Raw genomic sequence first — 21,307 nt, forward strand, 5'->3', positions numbered from 1 at the left:
GAGAGACCCAGAGAGAGGCAGACACAAAGGCAGAAGGATAAGCAGACTCCCCTGGGGGGAAGCCTGATGTGGGACTCGATCCCAGGACCCAGGGATCAGGACCTGAGCCAAAGGCAGATGCTCAACTAGTGAGCTGCCCAGGCATCCCATGTCCTTTGGAATTTAAGGCTTGCTTTTGCTTTATGGCCCAAGATTTGGTCATTTTAAAAATGCTTGTATGTGCTTTTATAATTTGTTGGATGTGATGTTTTATATACGTCTTACTAAATCAAGTTTGTTAATTTTGTTTACATCTTCATTTTTACTAACTTTTCCCTGCTTATTTTATGAATTATTGGCTAGTGTTTGCATGTCACATTTTTCTCATTCTTTACCTTTTAACCTTTTTGAATTATTATGTTTTAGGTATATCTCCTATAAACAGCTCATTGTACTTTTTTTAAACTTAATAGTTCCAATCTGAAAATCGTTGTCTTCTAAATAAAGCATCTAATCCATTTAAATTTAATGTAATTGCTGTTGCCTTCTAATCTACCATATTTTATGTGCTTTCTTATATTCTTTTAATTAGAAAGAATTTTTGTTTTATTTTTATTTCTTTCAGAGAGGAGGAGGGGCGGGGGGGGGGGAGACAGAGAGAGAGAGAATCTTAAGCAGACTCAGCACCCAGTGCAGAGCCTGATGCAAGGCTTAATGTCACAACTCTAAGATCATGACCTGAACCAAAATCAAGAGTTCAGTGTGTAACCAGCTGAGCTACCAAGGCACTCCTAACTAGAAGTGTTTTAATCAATTTTTTGTTTTCTTTTTTTTTAGAGGTATGTTAGTACCCCAGGAATTATAATAGCCATCTCTGACTTAAAAAAATCCAGTGCTAATTGATCATTTTACCCTTCTTCTGGATATTATAAAGATCTTAGGAGCACTTAATCGCCATCCGACTTACATGCTCTTGTGGTATAGTTTAATTTTCTTCTATATATTTTTCATTTTTATTTTTTATTTCCTTTTATTTTTACTTTTTTGATATTTTATTTATTTGAGAGAGAGATAGGGCATGAATGGGGGGAAGGGCAGAGGGTGAGCAAGAAGGAGAAGCAGACTTCCCACTGAGCAAGGAGCCCAACTTGGGTCTCAATTCCAGGACCCTGGGATCATGACCTGAGCTGAAGGCAGATGCTTAACTGACTGAGCCACCCAGGCACCCCTATTTTTTTTTTTACTTCTATGTCATAAGACATTATTATTGTGTTGTATAATTTTTATTTAGCTTTACCCAGATATTTGCTATTTTTGTTCATTATTCTAACAATGCTAAAATCATTCTTTTTGAAGAATACTCTGTATCCTGTTTAGTAGGTGTCTTTTGACAGCAGTCTCTGTTTTTGTTTCTTTGAGCTTATCTTTATTTTTTAGCCTTCATTTTAAATTTCAACTTTATTGAAGTATCATTCACATACAATAGTATGTATTAATTTTTAGTATCCATCTTGCATTTCAGTGAGTTTTGACATATGTGCATACCAGTGTTATAACATCTGTTTTTTTCATATTTTAAGTACAGTCTATTCCCCAATATGGGACTCAAACTCATAACCCAAAATCAAAAGAGTCTCACGCTATACAAACTTAGCCAGCCAAGTGCTCCATAACATTCATTTTTGAAGATTATTTTTCCTTGCTATAAAATTCTAGACTGGTAATTATTTTCTTTCAGTAAGTTGGCAATTTTATTCCACCATCATCTTCCTTCCATTGTTACCCTTACAGAGTCAGCCCTAGGTTATTATTTCTTTAGCAACAGTCCTTCCCTCACTTTCTGAGCTCCTGGTTTCATGTTCTCCCTGTAATTCCTCCAGAATGGTGTGTTTTCTTTACCACTGCAAAACTTTTTTTTTTTTTTTTGCAAAACTATTTTGATTCCAGGTAGCAGGTGACTATTGCAAGCCTTTGTTGAAATTTGAGTTCTTTTTTATTGCACCATGAGCTCCTATCTAAAACTATGATAGGTAGGTTGCCATCTAAATAAATGAAACAAAACAAAATTTCATCACTTATTTCATGTAGTATTGAACAACACAGGCATTTGTGGGTTGTCTGGAGTTATGTGGGCTAGATTGCCTGTTATATACAGCTGTGGCTTAGAGGAAATGACATTCTGAGTTCTAAATAGGCCTTTTTTCTTTAAGAATTTTATTTAAATTCCAGTTAGTTAACATACAGTTTAATATTAGTTTCAAGTGTAAAATTTAGTGATTCAACACATACATACAACACCTGGTGCTCTTCAGAATTTCCAGCACCTATTTAACCCATATCCCCATCCAGCTGCCCTCTGGTAACCATCAGTTTGTTCTCTATAGTTATTAAGAGTCTGTTTCTTTGTTTTCCTCTCTTTTTCCCCCCCCCCATATTTGTTTTGTTTCTTAAATTCCACATATGAGTATTTGTCTTTCTCTGATTGACTTATATCACTTAGCATAGTACTCTCTAGCTTCATCTAGGAAATAGCAAGATTTCATTCTTTTTTATGGCTAATATTCCAATGTGTATTTATGTATGTGTGTATATATGTGTGTACATATACACATGTATACACACGCACATGTGTATATGTGTATATATATGTACATATGTGCATACATACACATGTACACGTGTGTGTACATATACATACACTACATCTTCTTTATCCATTCATCAGTTGATGGACTTTGGGGCTCTTTCCATAATTTGACTATTGTTGATAATGCTGCTTATAAACATCAAGGTACATGTATCCCTTCAAATTAGTATTTTTATTACCTTTGGGTAAATAATGCTTAGCAGTGCAATTGCTGAGAGGTAGGGTAGTTCTATTTTTAACTTTTTGAAGAACCTCTGTACTGTTATCTAGTGGGGCTGTACCAGTTTGCATTCCCACCTATGTTCTGAGTGGGTTCCCCGTTCTCCACATCCTTGTCAACACCTGTTGTTTCTTGTGCTGTTAATTTTATCTATTCTGATTCGTGTAAGGTGATGTCTCATTGTAGTTTTGATTTGTATTTCTTTGATGATGAGTGATGTTGAGCATCTTTTCATTTGTCTGTTGGCCATCTGTGTGTCTTCTTTGGAAGAATGTCTCCAAATGGACCATTTGCAAAAGAACTTTTGAAGTACAATTGAATTAGAACTTGTGTTATTAGAATTTTTAGAAGTTGTGTATTTGTATCTCAGTATAATACCAGAGCAGAATCTATTAGAAGCTTGTGTAAATGATGTAGGCTATAACAACTTAGGCTGACTTTATATATTTTTTTCCTATTTCAATCTTTTTAAAAATGTAGACTTCTGAGTATACTTTTTTTAAAAAGTGGCCTTTCTCTGTACTTCCGTTCCTGTGACTAAATTTCATATGCTTAAACATAAAAAGGGAAAAAGATTTCATGTCTCAATTAATGGTTTACCTTTCAGTGCATGATTATGATACTCAAATATTAATATAGGAAGATTTTTTTTGATGGAGAAAGAGACAGCACATAATTGCCTGGATGACTTAGTCAGTTGTGTTGGATTCTTGATTTCTGCTCATATCATGATATCAGGGTCATGAGATTGAGTCTTATGTTGGGCTGTGCACTGAGTATTGAGCTTGCTTAAGAGTCTCTCTTCTTCTCTCTTTGCTCCTCCCCCATGTTCTGTCTCTTTCTCTCCCTCAAAAAAAAGTTAAATGGAGAGAGGAAGAATGTAACATTTGATGAAAAAACTATACTTTGCTTATTTTGGAATTTGTTACAAATCAGCACATAAAAAGCTTCCTCATTTTTCATGATTAGTCAGTATTGCATGGAATTAATTTATCATAATGCATTAAACCAATCCACTACTGGTAGATATTTAAGTGGAATGCTACAGTGAATAGTACTGTATATGTCTCACATCATTTTTCATATATGAGAAGGTATATGGGATGAATTCCTGGGAGTTGAATTGTTGGGTCACAAGGTGTGTATATTTGTAATTTTGATTGATACTATCAAATTGCACTTTATAGAGCCTGTACCAATCCCCACAATCTTGTTAAACACCCTATTCAGTACCATATCATCTCAAATTTTTTTAAAAAAGATTTTGTTTATTTGAAAGAACAAGAAAGAGAGCTAGTGTGAGAGAGCACAAGCAGGGGGAGCGGGGAGAGTGAGAGGGAGAAGGAGGCTCCCTGTTCAGCAGGGAGCCCAGTGCAGGGCTAGATCCCAGAACAGCAGGATCATGAGCCTAAGGCAGATGGTGTACTGACTGAGCCATTGAGGCACCCCTCATCTCAAATTTTTATGTTTGCTAATCTGATAGGTTAAAAAATGGTAATCTTTTAATACCTTTAGTTTGTATTTCTTTATGTTACAAAATTAAGAATCTGTGTATTTTAAAAACCATTTGGGGGTGGTGGAAGGGAAGGAGGGTGGGGGGTGGGGGTAAATGGGTGACGGGCACTGAGGGGGGCACTTGACGGGATGAGCACTGGGTGTTATTCTGTATGTTGGTAAATTGAACACCAATAAAAAATAAATTTATTTAAAAAATATGTGTATTTGAGTTTTCTGTAATGTGCCTGGTCGTGTCATTGCCCATTTTTAATTGGATGCTGCCCTTTTTTACTGATTTTTTAAAAAAAAAAATCAGATCTAGGGGCAGCTGAGTGGCTCCATCAGTTAAGCATCTGACTCTTAATTTTGACTTAGGTCATGATCTCAGGGTTATGAGATTGAGCCCAGCGTCTGGCTCCTCAGTGGGCTGGGCATGGAGCCTACTTAAGATTCTATCTTAAAAAAAAAAAAAAAAAGATTCTATCTCTCCCTCTTCCTCTGCCCCTGCCCTACACCCTACCTCCCACCCATGCTCACGCATTCTATCTCAAAAAAAAAAAAAAAAAAAAAAAACAAACCCAAAAAACCCAGATAGACAAGTCTATATGTCAGGGAAAGTAATCCTTTTTCTGTCAAATGCATTTCACCATTTCCCCCCCAATTTGTAATACGTCTTTGATTTTATTTATGGCCATTTTTATATTGCTAAGGTCTTTCTGCATTAAATTTATTTCTTATATGACTTCTAGATTTTAAGGTATGTTTAGAAAGGTTTGTCCCAAGCAGAGATTACTTTTAAAAATCAGTATTTTGGGATGCCTGGGTGGCTCAGTGGTTGGGCATTTGCCTTCAGCTCAGGGCGTGATCCTAGGTCTGGGGATCAAGTCCCGCTTTGGGCTCCGTGCAAGGAGTCTGCTTCTCCCTCTGCCTATGTCTCTGCCTCTCTCTGTGTGTCTCTCATTAATAAATAAATAAAATCTTAAAAAAATTTTTAAAAATAAAAATCAGTATTTATAGTTCTGGTATTTAAACATGAATCTTTGTTCCACCTGCAATTTATTTTCATAATAGATAAGTGTCCAAATTAAATTTTTGCCACAACACCATTTATGGAATAATCTCTCTTTCCCCTCACATTTAAAATGCCATCTTTGTCATATACTAAATCATATAAATTTAATTATGCTTACTTTTTGAATGTTTTATATTCCTGAGTGTAGTTCCATACTCACAATTATTGTAACTTTGTAATATGTTTTAATATCTGTAAAGCAAGCCCTCTCATTACACTTTTTTCAGAATTCATTGAGTTTTTTACTTATTTTTACATATGAATATCAGCATCAGACTATCCAATTAAAAAAAGAAAAACTCCTGTTGGTATTTTTATTGGGATCATATGATGTGTAACTTAACAACAATTAACATTAAGATTTACCCTTAAGAGTATTATTTACCTTTAGATATTTATCTTTTGTGTTGTTGAGTACTTTTTAAAATTATCTTCATTCTTTAAAATAAAGGAGGGGCACCTGGGTCGCTCAGTCAGTTTAGCATCTGCCTTCCACTAGGGTCATGATCTCAGGGTTCTGGGATTGAGCCCCACATCAGGCTCCCTGCTCAACGGGGAGTCTGCTCCTTCTCCCTCTGTCCCTCTCCCTGCCTGTGCTCTCTCTTTCACTCGCTCTCTCAAATAAATAAATAAAATCTTTAAAAGAAAATAAAATTATCTTCATAAAGATTTTACATATATCTTATGAGATGTATTTCTAGGTGTTTTATACTTGTTGCTGTTACAGGTGAGGTCTTCCATTATATCTTCTAGTTATGAGATGTGCAAGGCTCTTGGTTTCTCCATATTAATTTTTTTTTTTAATGTAAACTTTATGCCTAGTATGGGCCTTGAACTCACAACTCTGAGATCAAGAGTCACATGCTCTACCAAGTGAGTCAGCCAGGCACCCTTTTTCTATGTTAATTTTGTATCTTGTTAACCTTAATGAATTTTATTATCATTTCTAGTAGTTTTTCAGTTGATTCTCTTGGATTTTCCTGAAATGCAGTCTCATTACTTGCAAGCCTTGAGCTTTTATGTATGCTTAGTAAGTTTTTATTAAGAGTGGCTGATGAACTTATACCATGTTTTCAGCATTTATGAACTATTCTTTTCTCTTAACAGTTTTTAATGAATTGGTTTAGTTGTTTTTAAAACCACTGTAAGGGGGATCCCTGGGTGGCGCAGTGGTTTGGCGCCTGCCTTTGGCCCAGGGCGCGATCCTGGAGACCCGGGATCGAATCCCACATCAGGCTCCCGGTGCATGGAGCCTGCTTCTCCCTCTGCCTGTGTCTCTGCCTCTCTCTCTCTCTCTCTCTCTCTGTGACTATCATAAATTAAAAAAAAAAAAAAAATTAAAAAAAAAAAAAAAAAAAAAGAGAAGTAAAACCACTGTAAGAGGGCAGCCCGGGTGGCTCAGCGGTTTAGCACCGCCTTCAGCCCAGGGCCTGATCCTGGAGTCCCGTGTTGGGCTCCCTGCATGGAGCCTGCTTCTCCCTCTGCCTGTGTCTGTGTCTCTCATGAATGAATGAGTGGAGTCTTTAAAAAAATAAATAAATAAAAATAAAAAATAAATAAAATAAAACCACTATAAGAAATGTTTTGAAGTTAAGATAGATGGTACTCACTTTATTTATTTATTTATTTATTTATTTATTTATTTATGACTCACTTGTTTTTAGTATGACTTTCTTTTTTTTTTTAATATTTTTTAACCTTTATTGTGAAAAACACCGTGTACCTCAAAAAGTGCTGATAGCAATTGTACAGTTTAGTGTTATAATACTGTAGTGTTATAATACTGAAGACCTCATACCATGCCCCTTCTCATTTCATCCCATCTTTCCCTTTTAGGTAATGATTTTTTTTATTATTATTTATTTATTTATTTATTTTAAAGATTTATTTATTTATTCATAGAGATGCAGAGAGAGAGAGAGAGAGAGAGAGAGAGAGAGGCAGAGACACGGGCAGAGGGAGAAGCAGGCCCCATGCAGAGAGCCTGACTTGGGACTCCATCCAGGGTCTCCAGGATCATGCCCTGGGCTGCAGGCGGTGCTAAACCGCTGCGCCACCAGGGCTGCCTTGATTTTTTTTTATTTTATGTTATAGTGTAACAATGTAAGTGCACATTCATGAGTAATATAGCTTAATTTGTGTTTTGTTTTTTTGTAGGTTATATAAATGGAATTGCACAATAAAATGCTGTTTGGCTTCTTTTCCTCAGTACTGTTTTTAGATTCACCCATGTTATTTTGTGTAGCTGGAGTTTATTCTTTTTTTGTTACTACCCTGTATTCCATTATAGAAATATGCCAAAATGTATTTATCCAATCTCCCATTGGTGGACATTGATGGACTTCTGAATTGTTTCAGTTTGGTGTTATTTGTTTCTGTTTTGGGCTGTTGGGAACAGTGCTGCTACATACTTTTTTAATGTTCAGCTGGGTACATATAAGCATACTTTTCCATGAAGTATATGCCTAGGTGTATTGTGTTTTAGGGTACATAAGTATTTCAGGGCATAGCAGTTAAACTACTGCCAAGCAATTCCAGCTGCTCAACATTCTAATTAAGACTTGGTGTTTTAGACTTCTTGCTGTTAGCTAATCTGATAGGTACGTACTGGTATCTGATTGAGGCTTTAATTTTCACTACCTGATTTTAATGAGGTTGGTTACCTTTTTATATGTATATTGCACGTGCACATTTCCTCTATTGTATCAGAATTTTTTGTTTATTTTTGTTTTGGGTCCTATGTCATTTTCCTATGATTTAAAGGAATTCCTTTTATGTTCTCATTTACAAGTTCTTTGCCACTTGTGTATTACGGATGTCTTCTGCATCTTCTCTTCCTTAATGCTACCTCTTAATGTACAAAAGTTCTTATTTCTCATGAAGTCTAATTTATCATTTTTTCTTCATGTTTATTGTTTTTTTTGTCTTAAAACTTTCTATTCCAACATCATGAAGATATCATCTATATTATCTTTGAAAAGCTTTGTTTTGACTTTTATAATCTACTTCTGAGGTATGGTGTGAATCCAGGTCCAGCTTGGTTTTTATCCCCTAAAGGAAATTCTGCTGTCCCAGTACCACTTATTAGAACATTATCCCTTCCCCACTGTTCTGTCATTCTCTAATTGGTAGTTCATGTAATAGTAATGATACTTCTAGTATCTGTTGATGAAGATTTTAGTGAACTTTCTATGAGGTTAGTATTACATTAAAATAGATTTGATTTTTTAATTAAGTCTTTAATTCCAACATACTTAACATACAGTGTTCTATTAGTTTCAGGTATACAATATAGTGATTCAGCAGTTCTATATATTACTCAGTGTTTATCATGAGAAGTGACCCTTTAATCCCCATCACCCCTCACTTCCCTTCTGGTAACCATCACTTTGTTCTCTTGTTCTCTGTAGTTAAGAGTCAGTTTCTTGGTTTCTCTCTCTTTTTTTTCCCCTTGCTCACTTGTTTTGTTTCCTAAATTCCACATATGAGTGAAATTTGGTATTTGTCTTTCTCTTATTTCTCTAGCATCATCCGTGTCATTGCAAATGGCAAGATTTCATTATTTTCTTATGGCTGGATAATACCTTCTTTAGCCATTTATCATCAATGGACACTTGGGCTGCTTCCATAATTTGGCTATTTAATAATGCTCCAACAAACATAGAAGTGTATGTATCCCTTTAAGTTCGTGTTTTTGTTTTTGTTGGGTAAATACCCAGTAATGTGATTACTAGATCATTTGGTAATTCTATTTTTAACTTTTTGAGGAACCTCCATACTGTCTTCAGTAGTAGCTGTACTACTTTGCATTCCCACCAACAGTACACAAGGGTTCCCTTTTCTCTACACCCTCAACAACACTTGTTTCTTTTGTTTTTGATTTTAGCTATTCTGACCAGTATGGGGTAACATCTCATTGTACTTTTGATTTGCATTTCCTCATTTTGATGAGGGATGTTAAACATCTTTTCATGTTATCTGTTGGCCATCTGTATGTCTTCTTTGGAGAAATGTCTATTCATGTCTTCTACCCATTATTGAATTAGATTATTTGTTTTTTGGGTGTTGAGCTAAAATAGACTTGATTTTTTTGGCTACTAATATTTAAAATGAAGAAAAATATGAGATACTTCAGTATGTAAATAATGTTTTATGCTCACATTGTGAATGCAAAGATCAGAGAATCAGTGAGACCTACAGGAGGCCTGTGGTTCACAGGAAGGGAAATACTGTTTTATTTATTCTTTATTTTTTATATTGCTATATGTAGCATAGTATTGATTGAATAAAAGTTTAAATTGAGATATAGGATTGTTAGCATATACAAGTATATCAAATTTTCATTTAGGAAAAACTGAGCTAGATTTTATTAAGGAAAGCAGGAGTTACCTTATAATTACCGATTGTGTTGTTTTTTGTTTGTTTTACCAATTGTGTTATTCATTGATAATACAGATTGGCTTTAATAATAACAGAAGTTCTTTCTTGGAGGTGTGTACTTATTAAAGAACCGGTATTAGCTACATAAGATGGCAGCCACCATGGGCTCAGACAATTTATGAAAACTGAATATACAGCCTTAAAATAAAATGTAGATATAAATACCCAGAAGCACCCCCATTTGTAAAATTTGTAACAAAAATTAATATGAATGGAGTGGTGGACCTAAGAGCCATATTAGTGCTAGCAAAATATCAGCATTCACATAGCACCAGAGTTGTCTGTAAGAGCTTCGGCGCCTGATGATGTCTAAAGAAAACATGAAACTCCCTCGGCCACTGGAAGAACAGTGTTATAGCAATAGATCAGAAAGAAAAACTGCGGCCTTAAAATTCAGTTTAAGCAGTCTTCATTTTCACAATAGCAAATTTTCTAGATACATCTTGTAGACGTCAGAGTATTGAAAAGAACGCTCCTATTCAAAGGCAATTTATGTTAAGATACTGTAAATGATACTATTTTTTTTCCATTAGAAATATGTAAGTTGGGATCCCTGGGTGGCGCAACGGTTTGGCGCCTGCCTTTGACCCGGGGCGCGATCCTGGAGAACCGGGATCGAATCCCACGTCGGGCTCCCGGTGCATGGAGCCTGCTTCTCCCTCTGCCTGTGTCTCTGCCTCTCTCTCTCTCTCTCTCTCTCTCTCTCTCTCTGTGTGACTATCATAAATAAGTAAATAATAAAAAAATGTTTAAAAAAAAATAGAAATATGTAAGTTGTGCTATAACAATAACAAAAAAAAAAGTATTGTATTCTTCTTGAGGCCTGTCATGGCAGAAGGGAAGAACCACAATTAACATACTAAGTGACAAACTGCAAAAGGTCAGCAGAGAGGGGTATAATTACAGTAAGTAAGGCAGATGCCTGAAGGGGCAACGGAAGCTGAAACATTTGGTGCCTGTGGACCCTGGCATTCTTTGTGGAAGGGAGTGGGAGTAATTTAAAAGAAATATACTGGATCGGGAACCCTGGGTGGCACAGCGGTTTAGCGCCTGCCTTTGGCCCGGGGCGCGATCCTGGAGACCTGGGATCGAATCCCACATCGGGCTCTCGGTTCATGGAGCCTGCTTCTCCCTCTGCCTATGTCTCTACCTCTCTCTCTCTCTCTCTCTCTCTGTGACTATCATGAATAAGTAAAATTAAAAAAAATATACTGGATCAAATAGTATGGTTACATAAATGTTGAATAGAAAACAAACTATAGTCTGGAAGAACGCCTGTGAGAGAGGTTCTGAAATTTTGTGGGGCCTAAATGATTGAATGATTATGAGTGCTCGCCTTCTTTTTGTTATAGTTAGAACATTTTGCACATCAAGGACCGTTACCCTTCTGGAAAGAGTGGCCAATTTTACAAATAAGATGAGCCACCTCACCTTCTGTGTTCTTTAAGGAAGAGTATTTTTTTTTAATTATGGCTAGTCCAAATCCTAGAGACCTACACAAGTGTGCCTCCTTGTCAATAAACCACACATGGAAAACTCAGAATTGGAATACATACTCATTTGATTTATTTGATAAATAGGTTTGCTGTAACAATTTGACCAGGATTTCAAAAGGAGTATCTTTATTTATTTTTTTAAAGATTTTATTTATTCATGAGAGACACACAGAGAGACAGAAACAGAGACAGAGGGGGAGGGAGAAGCAGACTCCCTACAAGGAGCTGGATTGGGACTCGATCCTAGACCTCGGGATCATACCTGAACCAAAGGCAGATGCTCAACCGCTGAGCCACTCAGGCATCCCTCAAAGTAAGTTATCTTTAGGGACGCCTTGGTGGCTCAGCGAAGCTTGTCTGCCTTTGGCTCGGGGTGTGATCCTGGGGTACCAGGATGGAGTCTCGCATCAGGTTTCCTGCATGGAGCCTGCTTCTCCCTCTGCCTATGTCTCTCTTTCTGTGTCTCTCATGAATACATAAATATAATCTTTAAAAAAAGTAATCTTTAAAAAGATTTTTTTAACATTTAAAATATTTTCCTAGGGACGTCTGGGTGGCTCAGTGGTTGAACACCTGCCCCTGGCTCAGGGCGTGATCTGCTGTCTCAGGATCAAGTCCCACATCGGGCTCCCTGCCTGGAACTTGCTTCTCCCTCTGCCTACATCTCTGCCTTTCTCTCTCTGTGTCTTTCATGAATAAATAAAATCTTAAAAAATAAAATAAAATATTTTTCCTAGTGAATATTTACAGAATGTCAAATTCAGAGGGTATACAGTAAGTGTATACAGTACAAATTAAGCGTCCTTTCTTTCCTCCGTAAAGGAGATAAAGTTACCAGTTCTATAAGTCTCCTTCCTCAGATGTTCTCTGTGTTCACAGGCATATATATATATTTACGCACGTACATGTGTATGGGTGTATGTGTGTGTGCTCACAAATGATAGCAAACTGTATACATAAGACATAGTTTTGTTTTTTTTTTACTTAGAGTTGAAATTTTACTTTTTTAAAATAAGACATTTGGGATCCCTGGGTGGCGCAGCGGTTTGGCGCCTGCCTTTGGCCCAGGGCGCGATCCTGGAGACCCAGGATCGAATCCCACGTCAGGCTCCCGGTGCATGGAGCCTGCTTCTCCCTCTGCCTGTGTCTCTGCCTCTCTCTCTCTCTCTCTGTGACTATCCTAAATAAATAAATAAAATATTAAAAAAAATAAAATAAAATAAGACATTTAAAAACTCAATTTATAGATCTATCTAGTTATGAAATCTGTAGGTCTGTATTGTCTTGAATAAATTTTTATTGTCAAAGTGAATGTTTCTAGTAGTTTTGAGTATAAGATTTTTCTTGTCACAAATTTATATATACTTTGGTTACATTCAAGTTTTGCTTCTATTTGGTATACTGCTAACATAAACATACACGCAAGCATGTGCACATGCTTATACCCAAATGTGTGTATTTATATCCATAAATTTGAAAATAGTAATTATACTTAAAAGAATTTTTTTTTCTGAAATGTAGCACTCCCTTAGTGATTTCAGCATGAGCCTTATGTATACATATATAATGGATTAGTTGCAGTTAGATTAATAAAGGATTGTATTAGATATATTATCTAGAAAGGAGTATTTATTTTTGTAATAATTATGACCAGACACTGTGCTAAGCATTTTACATAGACAATGTTGTATAATCTTCAAATGACTAAGAAATAGGTAATGATTTTATATGTGTGAAGAGAGAGGCTCAGATTGTTGAATAGCCATATATTCTCTCCTATTCTCCCACTTAAAAAATGCTTTTAGGGCAGCCCTGCTGGTGCAGTGGTTTAGCACCGCCTGCAGCCCAGGGCCTGATCCTGGAGACCCCGGATCGAGTCCCATGTCAGGCTCTCTGTATGGTGCCTGCTTCTGCCTCTGCCTGTGTCTCTGCTTCTCTCTCTCTCTCCTCTCTGTGTTTCTCATGAATAAATAAAATCTTTTTTAAAAATGCTTTTAAAACATAAATAAAAATTAAAATATTTTAAAAAGATTTATTTATTTATTTTACAGAGAGAAAGAGTGTGTGTGAATAGGGGGAGGGGCAGGAGAGAGGAAAAGAGAATCCTCAAGCAGACTCCCCGATGAACACAGAGCCTGACGTGGGGCTCAATCCCAGGACCATGAGATCATGACCACTCATATGTCATATGACACCCCCAAAATAAAAATAAAAATAAAAATAAAAATAAAAATAAAAATATTTTTCAGGTTTTTAATTTTTTTTTATTTTTTTATTTTTTTATTTTTTTATTTATTTACTTATGATAGTCACAGAGAGAGAGAGGCAGAGACACAGGCAGAGGGAGAAGCAGGCTCCATGCATCGGGAGCCTGATATGGGATTCGATCCCGGGTCTCCAGGATCGCGCCCTGGGCCAAAGGCAGGCGCCAAACCGCTGCACCACCCAGGGATCCCTTTTCAGGTTTTTGATCAGAGTGCCTGGCTGGCTCAGTTGGGAGAGCATGTGACTCTTGATCTTGGGCTTGTGGGTTTGAGCCCTACATCAGATGTAGACATTATTTAAAAAAAAAAAAAAAAATAGTGTTTTGATCAAGGTTAAGTTTGATCAAGTTTAATTGTAACATTTATAAATGATATAGTAAAATGTCTACTTATAATGCTTAATATACATATATGCATTCTAAATGAGGTTATGTGAAACATTTAAGAGCCAGAAACCATTGTAGCGTTGGAGGTAGAGGACAAAACCAAGAATCAACATTCCTGATACATATATTTGATTTGGAAAGATAACAATAATAAACATGTAAAGTTGTGATAAGTGCTCAGAAATCACAATAGGATGTGGAGTGAGGATTGTTCTTTAAGGTAATGAAACAGATCTCTAAAGTAGTGATTGACCTAAAATATGTAAATACATGGGAAAAGTACCTTCTAAGCCATTGTAGAACCCCTGAGGTTGGAGAATACTTGCAGACTTTGAGGAACAACAAAGGCACTGTCAGCAAAATATGTAGTTATTCTGTATCCTCGATAACATTTTTGTTTTCAGTCTTTTTAGATTATCCATTCTTGTGGGTGCATGATAGTATGTCATTGTGCTTTTAATTTGCATTTCCCTGATGACAAATGATGTTGGGCATTTTTTGTTTGATTTTTGGCCACTGATCTATTTTCCTTTGTGAAACTGTTTGAGTCTTCTGCCCATGTTTTAATAGAATTGTCTTTTTATCATAGTGTTGTAGAAGTTTTTAGGTATATTCTCTGTAAGATATTTTCTCTTGGTCTGTGGATTGCCTATTAATTTTCTTAATGTCTTTTGTTAATCACAAGTTTTAGATATTAATGAATTCTGATCAATTTTTTTCTTTTATACTTAGTATTTTTTGGTCCTAAGAAATATTTACCAACCTCAAGCAGACCTAGCTTTTCATTCTGAATATTTTGGGACTCTCTTAGAGGTTTGATCTCAAAGATTACCCTGGCTGCCATGTGAAGATAGACTATAAAGCAGCAAGAGCAGAAACAGACCAGTTAAGAGGCTACTATAATGGTATGGGAGAGAAATAATGGTGCATTGGACTGGGGTTGTAGTGATGGAGGGATTGAAAAATCTGGGATTAAAGATAGAGGCTACTGAATTTGTTCATTTGGAATGTATTATGAGAGATAGTCATGGAGGGAAGCAGGATGATTTCCATATTTCTGGTTTGAGCCACTGGATAAATAGTGGTGCCATTTACAGAATATCCAAAGCTGCAGTTGACCAAGGTTATTTCAAAGCCTAATACATGTGTCAAGTAGCATGTTATTCAATACAAAGTAATTGGAAAAGTTTTGTTTTTTTTTTTTTAAGAAATTCAAATATATGATTATGGGGTGCCTGGGTGAGCTCAGTCAGTTAAGTGTCTATAACTCTTGGTTTCAGCTCAGGTCATGATCTCCTGGTCATGGAATCAAGCCCCCAAGTTGGGTGCTGTGCTCCCTGCAGAATCTTGCTTGATCCTCTTTTTCCCTCTCTGCCCCCCTCCCTGGTCAGGTGTGCATGCGCAGACTCTCAAATAAAATATTTTTAAAAATCATATAGATGACAGCCCTCTTTTCTAAAAAAATCATATAGATGACAGCCCTCTTTTCTGGAGAGAATTTTATTTATTTATTTATTTAAAATATTTTATGGGGCAGCCCAGGTGGCTCAGCAGTTTAGTACCACCTTCAGTCCAAGGCCTGATCCTGGAGACCCCGATCGAGTCCCGTGTCAGGCTCTCTGCATGGAGCCTGCTTCTCCCTCTGCCTATGTCTCTGCCTCTCTCTCTGTCTTTCTCTCTCTCCCTCCCTCTCTCTGTCTTGTCTCTCTCTCCCTCATGAATAAATAAAATCTTAAAAAAAAATAAAATAAAATATTTTATGTATTTATTCATGAGAGACACAGGGGCAGAGACATAGGCAGAGGGAGAAGGCCCCCGATGTGGGACTCCATCCCAGGACCCCAGGATCACACCCCGATCTGAAGGCAGATACTCAACCACTGAGCCATCTGGGTGCCCCTCTAGAAGAGAATTTTAGAAGAAATTTTATTCTTTTTTGTACATGTAGTCTAATTGATATGCATATTTGAAAGCATGTGCTAGAATGGAATCTAGCAATATAATACTTGACTGTTTCTTTTTTTTCATGATAAATTTCATTTACTGTAATTTTTTTTAAAGATTTTATTTATTTATTCATGAGAAACACAGAGAGAGGCAGAGATGTAGGCAGAAGGAGAAGCAGGCTCCCTGCGAGGAACCTGATGCAGGACTCGAACCTGGGACTCTTAGGATCACACCCTGGGCCGAAGACAGGCACTCAACTGCTGAGCCACCCACGCGTCCCTTCATTGCCAATTTGAAGCCTTTTTTGTGCATTTATAAAAACAAGTTAGTTTTAATAATCCTTTTTGGAGATGGTTGTGGATCATAGACCATAAGGCTGTTTTATATCTTTGTCAGGAAGGTACATTCTTGAGCATTAAGGTGATTCTTGACTGCCCTATAGTTTAAGTATGATTCTATATGTGGGAATCAGAGAAAATCTCAAGCTTTTACAGGCAAAAGTCATTGTTTCAGTAGTGATTTCATCATTATTGTATATATGCCAAGTTCTGAGTTTCTTTTCAAATTTATAGGAGCTAATTTATGATGGTAGAAAAGATTTTGGCAATGGGAACTGAATTCTAGTCCAGCTATATGAATGTAGGCAAATCATTAACTTTATATATCTCATTTTCTTCATCTGTAAATGAGGAATAATTGATTAAAGTTCTTTTAAAATCTGAGGGGCATCTGGGTGGCTCAATTGGTTAAGTGTCTGCCTTAGGCTCAGGTCATGATCTCAGGGTCCTGGGATCAAACCTTACATCAGGCTCCCTTCTTAGCTGAGAAATCTGCTTGTCCCTCGCCTTCTGCCTTGCTCGTGCTCTCTTTCTCTCTCTCAGTCTCTCTCTTTCTCTCAAATAAATAAAATCTTTTAAAAATTCTTTTAAAATCTGAAATTATAGTTTTTTATTGGTTTTGTAAAGATTTAGCCCTATAAATACATGTTTGAACCATAATGGTATTAGAAACCTTGAAAATTTAATATTAGGGTGATTCATAAAAAGAAATTGATTGTGGGCATCTTGCCTAGCTCATAGGATGTTATTAAATCTGAATCACTGTTATGCATATCAAATTTAAGCCCATGACTAATAAAGCTACCTTTTTCTCTTTTAATAACAGTTTCATTGAGATACAATTCACATACCATACAATTCATTCACTTAAAGTGTACAATTCAGGGGCACCTGGGTGGCCCAATCAGTTAAGCATCTGCCTTCAGCTCAGGTCATGATCTCAGGATCCTGGGATCAAGCCTCAAGTTGGGTTCCCTACTCAGTGGGGAGTCTGCTTCCCCTCTGCCCCCCCCTCCCACTCATGCTGTTTCTCAAATAAATAAATAAAATCATTTTTTTAAAGAGTGTAGAACTCAGGGCACATGAGTGGCTCCGTTGGTTAGCATCTGACTCTTGGTTTCAGCTCAGGTCATGATCTCAGGGTTATGAGATCAAGTCCTGAGATGGGGTCCATGCTTAGCTTTTTGGCTACTATGAATAATGCTTCTATGAACATTTGTGTATAAGTTTCTGTGTGGACATACATTTTTATTTCTCTTGGATATACTTATATCTCCTAGATATCTATATCTATATCTATATCTATCTATCTATATATATGTATATAGGAGAGGGATTTCTGGGTCTTATGGTAAGTCTAATAATCATATGAGGAACTTCCGGGCTGTTTTCCTAAGTGGCTGCACCATTTTACATTCCTATTAGCCTCTGCGTTCCTACCAGCCAACCATGTATGAGGGTTCCAATTTCTTTACATCCTTCCTTATACTTAGTATTATCTAGCTTTTTGATTATAGTCATCCTAGTGGGTATGAGGTGGTGTTTCATTGTGGTTTGATTTGTGTTTCCCTGATGGTTAAGGATGTTGAACATCTGTTTGTGTGCTTATTACGGCTGCCTCTTTGACTGACTTCTGGGATGTGAATGTGATGTGGTTGGAAGTCGATCTGCCTTAGCTCTTTCCCTAAAGTGTCAACTGAGCATTCTGAAGTATCAAATAAGCAATGTCTTCTCACTCTTGCTAGAGAGCAAATCAAAGCCATAATTTATTTAATCCATACATCTGTTTTTTTAAAAATTTTTTTATATATATTTATGATAGTCACAGAGAGAGAGAGAGAGGCAGAGACACAGGCAGAGGGAGAAGCAGGCTCCATGCCCCGGGAGCCCGACGTGGGATTCGATCCTGTGTCTCCAGGATCGCGCCCTGGGCCAAAGGCAGGCTCTAAACTGCTGCGCCACCCAGGGATCCCAATAATGATCAATTTTATTGGAATTAAATATGACCCATATTTTAGTTGGAATTGTTACCTGTCTTTGGCTGGGGGGGCAGAACTTTCATTGATATGTCTTTAACACTGAAGTCTTGGCAGTTTTCTCTTTCAAATATTCACGAGTAAAACTGCTACAAAGAAAGTAACATCTTAGTTGCACAAAGGTGGGAATGAAGCATGTTGGGAATCTGGCAGAAAACCTTTTCATATTTATAGTAGCCCTGTTTCCCTTGTATCATAAAAATTTTCTGGGGAAAAAAAGTTTTATGAATTAATACAGGTTGTATAATTGTGTTTCAGGAGCATATTTAACCTAGGATGTGGAATAAAATAGGTTAGTTTGAAATGACACTTTTGTTAATAGGAACATAATTTTTAAAATTAAGAATATTTAATTTTAGGGGCAGCAAGCTGGCTCGGTTGGTAGAGTGTATGACTCTTGATCTCAGGGTCATGAGCTCAAGCCCCACGTTGGGCTTGGAGCCTAATTTATTTTTTTTTAATATTTTATTTATTTATATGGCAGTGAGCTAGAGAGTACAAGTGGGGACAGTGGGAGAGGAAGAAGCAGATTCCCCACTGAACAGAGAGACCCCCGACACAGGACTCAATCCCAGGACCCTGGGATCACAACCTGAGCCGAAGGAGGATGCTTAACTGACCAAGCCACCCAGGGGCCCTTGGAGCCTACTTTAAAAAAAAGAATTTAGTTTTAATAGAGATTTGGGTCTTAAAAATGTTAATTGCTGCAGTCTGGATTTTGTCTTAGTCCAGTCAGATTTGTGAAGTAATGTTTTTTAATTTCCATTCCAGAAATACATGCTACAGGATTTAACTACCAGAATGAAGATGAAAAAGTCACTTTGTCTTTTCCTAGTACTCTCCAAACAGGTAAGTCATGGCTTTTGTAAAATTCCATGATGAATAGTGACATCTTATTTCTTCCAGAGAAATTTGTCATATGCCAGTTTCTTTTTCTCGTTTTAAGCAGATTAAGTATTAAGACAAAGCTTTTTGAAAGAGGTTCATTGCAGCTTTTGGGGCACCAGGAAAAAAGAAGACCAAAACTAATAATCATTCTACCCTGGAACATAATACATTGTTTTTTACTTTTTCAGTCTCAGCTTTTTAAAAATACAGTGACCCAGTAACTCCATCTTCCAGTTATTGAGTCCACATCTCTGAGATGAATGTCCCACAGATGATTTTGATGTATAAAAATTTATGCTAGTGAGGACATGGAAGGAAAGATTTGTTGATATGATACTATTATTAGGTAGGAGCACCTGGGTGGCTCAGTTGGTTAAGTGTCCAACTCTTGATCTCAGCTCAGGTCTTGATCTCAGGTAAGTTTTCAAAGCCAGTGCTGACTCCACGCTGGGTGTGGAGCCTACTTAATAAAATAATAATAATAATATAATAATACAGATACTATTATTAGATATAAAAACACAAAGAAAAAAGACTTTCTGAGCTTAATGTAGTGTAAGAAATTATATACAAATCAATTAGTAAAGCACTAAGACTTTTATTAGTGATCAATTGAAAAGCAACAGGTGGAGTGCATTTGTCATGATGAGCACCAGGTAATGTATGGAAAGTGTTGAATCTCTATATTGTACACCTGAAACTAATAACACTTTGCATTAACTAACTGGAATTAAGAATTTTAAAAAAACAGCAACAGATAATTTGTATGAAAGAAAACGCAAATGAAGGAAACATGTGAAAAGATACTTGGCTTCCTAGTAATGAGAAATATGAAAACAGCACTTACTGGGCAGCCCCAGTGGCGCAGTGGTTTAGTGCCACCTGCAGCCCAGGGCGTGATCCTGGAGACCCTGGATTGAGTCCCATGTCAGGCCCTCTGCATAGTGCCTGCTTCTCTCTCTGCCTGTGTCTCTGCCTCTCTCTCTCTTTCTCTCTCTCTCTCTCTCTGTGTCTCAATAAATAAATAAAGTCTTAAAAAAAATTGAAAACAGCAATTACTAATATACCAGTTTTTGCCTGTTCTGTAAGCTAAAGTTAAAAAATGATTCTTAATGATGTGACTACCTTGATATTATTGGTGGGAATGTAAATCTATGCAATGTATTTGGAAGGCAATCTGGCAATATGTATCAAAAGCCTAAACATGTCCATGTCTTTTGACCCAGTAATTCTGGAGATAGGAATATGTCCTAAGGAAAAATCATAAATGCAGGAAATACTTTATGCCTGGAAATGTCTATTGAGACATTACTTAAGGTAGTAAAAAATTAGAGTGAATGTATTTGTCCAACACTAAGGGAGTAATTAAGCTAATTATGATATCAGTATGGTGGAAATATATATATAGTAATTAAAAGTGAGCTTTATGAGTTCTTAACACTGTGAAGTATTTATTATAATGTAAACTTGAAAAGCAGAATACAAAATTATATATACAGGGTGATGAATCATACCTCTAAAATGATATGAATAATATATGTCTGGTTGTTGACATAATTGATTATTTTTGTTATTTATATCTTTTTTTAGTTTTCATAATTTTTATACTGATAATATATTGCCTTAATATAGTAGTATTTTTAGAAAAAAATTTTGATTGGAGTTTAATCTTTTATTTCAGTGCTCTTTTGCCTTTTTCTGACTAGGATTTCTTATATGAAATTATTATAAAAATAAATGTTTTGCTATGAGTATGTATTAAAAGATACCAAAGAATAGATCATAAAAATTAAGATTTCTCTACTCCTGCCACTTCCATTGTCTTGTGAATCCTTCCAGAAATATTCTATGTATATAATAAATATATGTGTGCATTTTAATCCACAAATGGGATCACATATCTCAGTGGCTTACAACAAATATTTCTTGCTTACACCTGGCACTGAGGACTGCTGCAGGCATACCTTTGCCTAAGAACTCTGCTCAGCAGGATCCCTGGGTGGCGCAGCGGTTTGGCGCCTGCCTTTGGCCCAGGGCGCGATCCTGGAGACCCGAGATCGAATCCCACGTCGGGCTCCCAGTGCATGGAGCCTGCTT

The 21,307-nt window shown here is 36.6% G+C and overlaps 1 protein-coding gene and 1 pseudogene across 3 annotated transcripts in view; both read left to right on the forward strand.

The window, feature by feature from the left end:
• Positions 1 to 21,307, forward strand: part of NPEPPS (aminopeptidase puromycin sensitive) — a 106,108-nt gene that overhangs the window by 40,467 nt on the left and 44,334 nt on the right. For all 3 annotated transcript variants that reach the window (XM_038547513.1, XM_038547512.1, XM_038547514.1), the window contains exon 3: positions 19,094 to 19,171. In XM_038547513.1, coding sequence (XP_038403441.1) covers positions 19,094 to 19,171 — 78 coding nt within the window. The remainder of the gene's footprint in view (positions 1 to 19,093; positions 19,172 to 21,307) is intronic.
• On the forward strand, positions 8,562 to 10,304 carry LOC102153960 (annotated as a pseudogene).

The sequence above is a fragment of the Canis lupus genome, chromosome 9 (assembly GCF_011100685.1).
Source record: "Canis lupus familiaris isolate Mischka breed German Shepherd chromosome 9, alternate assembly UU_Cfam_GSD_1.0, whole genome shotgun sequence".
In the NCBI taxonomy this organism is placed as follows: domain Eukaryota; kingdom Metazoa; phylum Chordata; class Mammalia; order Carnivora; family Canidae; genus Canis; species Canis lupus.